The sequence below is a fragment of the Colobus angolensis genome, unplaced genomic scaffold, assembly GCF_000951035.1.
Source record: "Colobus angolensis palliatus isolate OR3802 unplaced genomic scaffold, Cang.pa_1.0 Scaffold91, whole genome shotgun sequence".
In the NCBI taxonomy this organism is placed as follows: Eukaryota; Metazoa; Chordata; class Mammalia; order Primates; family Cercopithecidae; genus Colobus; species Colobus angolensis.
In genome coordinates this window covers 3577965-3582224 of record NW_012123043.1, presented here as the reverse complement: position 1 = coordinate 3582224, position 4260 = coordinate 3577965, and the positions used below count along the sequence as shown (strand labels likewise).

Below are 4260 nucleotides of genomic sequence, written 5' to 3'. Positions count from 1 at the left end.
GAAGGAAGGAAGGAAGGAAGGAAGGAAGGAAGGAAGGAAGGAAGGAAAAAGAAAAGAAAAGAAAAGAAAAGAAAAAAGAAAAGAAAAGAAAAGAAAAGAAAAAAAAGAAGGAAGATTTTCTGCATCAGGTATGGCCCGGGATGGAAGAACAATTGGGAGGAGACCTTTAAGTCACTCCCAGTGGCCACAAATTTCTAGGGCTGTCCTACACTGACTTTGAAAGTTTTGGTTGTGAATGGACTTGAAACCCCAAGTCAGCCTGGGAGGCTTCTTTGCCAACTGTACTGGCACAGCCTTCAGGGCATGCCTCCCTGAGCCTGAGGGTTGAGACCAGGAATAGAGCCTGTTTGCCCCAAGTGGAGTCGGAAGAAGGTAAAGCAAGAAGAAGGAGCTGGTGACACCACTGGGCTCCAAAGCAACATGGGCCATGGGCCTGAGTTCAAGTTGCTGCTGCCCTCTCACATTGCCCTGCAAGAAAAGCCGCTCGGAATAGGGCTTGAACCCAAGGCACGGGAGCTACGCACAATGGCCCTGGCACCAAACTGTATGAGTTCAAAGCTCAGTTCCTCTGCTTCATCAGCTCTGTGATCTCCAGCAAATTAAACTCTGTCAACTTTACCTTCCCCATCTGTATGACAGGGAAGATGATACTATCTGTTATTATTTGAGGATTAAATGAACAATGAGTCTTAATACATGTAAGAAGTGATCTTGAGCAAATTAAATTCCCCCAAGCTTCAGTTCTGACATCTTAACCTGGGGATGATCATCATAGTATCTATTATTGTTGTGGATTTATATAAATTAATATGTGAAAAAATATTTAGAATGCTTCCTCGTATATAGTAGAAAATCACTAAGTGCATTCTTCAGCATACATTTATTGAGAGCCTGCTATGTAAAAGGACTCTCCTAGACCCATCAGGGAAGAAAAGAGACAATAATCTTTGCTGTCATAGAGCTTCTTACACACCAGGGAGTTCCTTCACAGGAACTACCCTTATAAAAGAATTTTTATTTTGTATTTGCCCATATAGGTTTGTATATACACAGAAGTCAAAGAAAATCTCATTGAATTTGAGTGGGCTTGAAGGACGTGAACGTCAAGCCATTTATATATCTGGTGAGAGAGCATTCTAAGCCAAGGCAATAGCAAATGTGAAGGCCTAGAGGCAGGATCATGCCTGGAAAGCTCCAGGAACAGCAAGGAAGCCTGGGTGCCTGGAGTGGGAGTAGCAGGGAGGAGTGGTGGGAAGTGAAGGTAAAGTACTAATGGGGCAGATCATGAGGGAATCATAGCTTATTGTAAAGACAATTGGCTTTGGGGACAGGAGCCCCGAGCAGGTTTTGAATAAAAGTGGTCTGATTTTGATTAACAACAGCACTCTGGCTGTTCAGTTGAGAATAGATCAGGAGTAGAGGTGGAGAATGGCATGGGGTGTGGGCAGAAGCAAGAGACCAACTGGGAGGTTGTGACAATAATCCAGAGGTGAGATGGTGGTTCACACCAAGGGAAGTGGTTAGAAGTGAATGATCAGATTCTGTATCCATGTTGAAAGTAGAACCAATAGGAATAGTTGATGGCTAGATGTGCGTATGAGAGACAGAAGTCAAGAATTTTGGCCTTGATACACTAGAAAGATTGAGTTCCCATTAACTGATGTGGGAGAACAGAACAGATTTGCCTTTGGGAATAAAGTTAAGAGTTCAGTCTGGAATATATTAATTTTGAGATGTCTACTAGTCATCAAAGTGGAGATATCAATAGGCAGTTGGATGTAAGAGCCTGGAATTCCAGAATTGCAGATCTGGACTGCAGATACCAATCTGGGAATTGTTGGCATGTAGATGTTATCTAAAGATTTCTCTGCCTGGGTGCAGTGGCTCATGCCTGTAATCCTAGCACTTTGGTAGGCCAAAGTAGGAGAATCCCTTAAGCCCAGAAGTTTAAGAACAGCATGGGCAACATAGTGAGACCACATCTCTACAAATAACCAAGAATTCGCTGGACACGGTGGCACGCACCTGTACTCCCAGCTACTTGGGAGGCTGAGGTGGGAGGACTGCTTAAGCCCAGGAGGTCAAGGCTGCAGAGAGGTATGATGGTGCCACTGCATTCCAGCCTGGGTGACAGAATGAGACCATGTCTCAAAAGAAAATATATATATATATATACACATAGATAGATCACTTGAGGTCAGGAGTTTGAGACCAGCCTAGCCAACATGGTGAAACCCTGTCTCTACTGAAAACATAAAAACTGGACACGGTGGCACGCACCTGTACTCCCAGCTACTTGGGAGGCTGAGGTGGGAGGACTGCTTGAGCCCAGGGGGTCAAGGCTGCAGAGAGGTATGATGGTGCCACTGCATTCTAGCCTGGGTGACAGAATGAGACCATGTCTCAAAAGAAAAAATATATATATATATATACATAGATAGATAGATAGATAGATAGATAGATAGATAGATAGATAGATAGCGAGCGCTCTGGCTCTCCTGAACAGCTGTCAGCTACAGGAGGTGTCACTCAAATTCTCAGGCAATGTCTTGTTCCTGGCCCAGCTCCAGGCTTCTCAGGGAGGCAGGCATGCAGAGACTAGAGCTGTGACAGAGGTAGCCAGAAGTGGGCAGATGTGTGCCCATTAGGTACACCTCAAGCAAGGGCTTGGGCAATCATCACCACTTCTGAGCACCCGCAGTTGAGATACAGGACCAACTAACTGCTCACCCGGTAAGTGGGACTTCCAAGAGCCTTGTAATGTCGATGGCTCAAAGGTTACTCTCTTTGATTTTCGCTTGTTAGAACTCGGATTCATCTGTACGCTTGGGGCAGCAGCCTGCAGCTTGCGAAGAGAACAGTGGGCAGGCCAGGCGTGAGATAGTCCTTCCTAGGGATGCAGCCCTCTGCACTCACTCCAGGGGGAAGCTGCAGGAGGCAGACCTGCCCTTTTACCACAAAAGGAATTGGCTGAGTAGGGCCAGTGCTGGGTCCCAGGGTCAGCTTCCCATTTCCTCCCCATGGGAAGATTCGGGACCCTCTGAAGGGCCCTGGTCCCTCTTGATTTGCCTAGGAGTCTTCCATTCTGGGATCTTCCAGCATAGAGAATCTCAGACTCACAGGTGGGCTCCTGGGTCACAGTGGCCATCCCTGTGCCTCCAGGCCAAATTGCCTCTAGGAGTCTTGCTGCTAAAATCCCGAGGTCCCCTCTTCCCAGAGGCTTCTGTCCCCACTCCCTAATTCATAACCTTCCTTCTGCCCTATGGTAGGGGAGCTAAGAGCCCCCACATGTCTGCCCCTCCCAGACATGGCCCAGGGAAGCCTGCTCCTAGACCAGGAAGAAACTGCTGCGCAACCTGCTTCTCTCACGGCCCTGCACTTCGGGTCCCGGAACGGGCGCGTCCCATCGCCCACTGCCTTAAAGGGCCTTGCTCTGCCCCTGTGTGCGTCTCTTTTGTATCCCTTCTCTTAGCCGGTCTCTGTCCTGTTTTTGGGAGCTGCCGCTCGGACAGGCCATCCCCTGGGAACTTGCTCACCCTCAGTTTTCCCTGGGCCTAACTCACCATCGTCTAAAATACAGAATCCAGCGCCCCATTCCCCACAGATAATAAGTCGAAGCGCTCAGGTCTGAGATCAGGATACCCCACAACTTCTCCAGAGACCCTGAAGCCGTCTCCCCTCCCCTACCTTCCCCAAGAATGGAGTGCCCCAGACCCCTGAGGCCCACAGGTCTCCGCGGCCCCGAGGGGTGCATCCAGGCAGGGCTGGAGGCTCCCCTTCTGCAGCGAGGACCCGGGCCCTGCCCCGCCCCTTCCTTGGCGGTGGAGGGAACAGGCGGGAAGGGGGAACCCTTTACCTGACACGCCGGCGCCTCAGGCCGGCGCCTCAGGTCCGGGCACAGCCTCTCCAGAGGGCGCTGTGCTCCGGGGCCCTGGAGCGGCCCCTGCAGGGCAGGCACGGAAGTGTCCAAGGTGGCGCTCCCCACAAGGCCGCAGGGGGACCCCATGCAGCGGGCGGGGGGCTGAGAGCCCCGCCTCCTCACCACCCCAAGGAGGGGCCCCAGTCTTCCAGGTATGGGGAAGAGGCTGTTTCTCATGAGCCTGGGCTCCGGGCAGTCAAACCTCCAGGAATGGCTTGGAGGCGCTGAGCCACCCATCTCTACCCTCTGCCTGGCCACTCCCCTGTCCTTCTTGGGGAAGTGACTCCCAGAGGACAGCTCCTCAAACTGAAGAGGAGGCCGTAAGGAGCTTTGACAGGGGT

At 50.7% G+C, this 4260-nt stretch overlaps 1 protein-coding gene across 1 annotated transcript in view; it reads right to left on the bottom strand.

Annotated features, from left to right (window-relative positions):
* LOC105504397 (maestro heat-like repeat-containing protein family member 7) overlaps positions 1-4260 on the bottom strand; it is a 66281-nt gene that overhangs the window by 58680 nt on the left and 3341 nt on the right. Inside the window, exons 2-3 of the mRNA XM_011931834.1 lie at positions 4163-4225; positions 3857-3943 (exon numbers count right to left, since the gene is read on the bottom strand). Of these exons, the coding sequence (XP_011787224.1) occupies positions 3857-3943; positions 4163-4225 (150 nt within the window). The remainder of the gene's footprint in view (positions 1-3856; positions 3944-4162; positions 4226-4260) is intronic.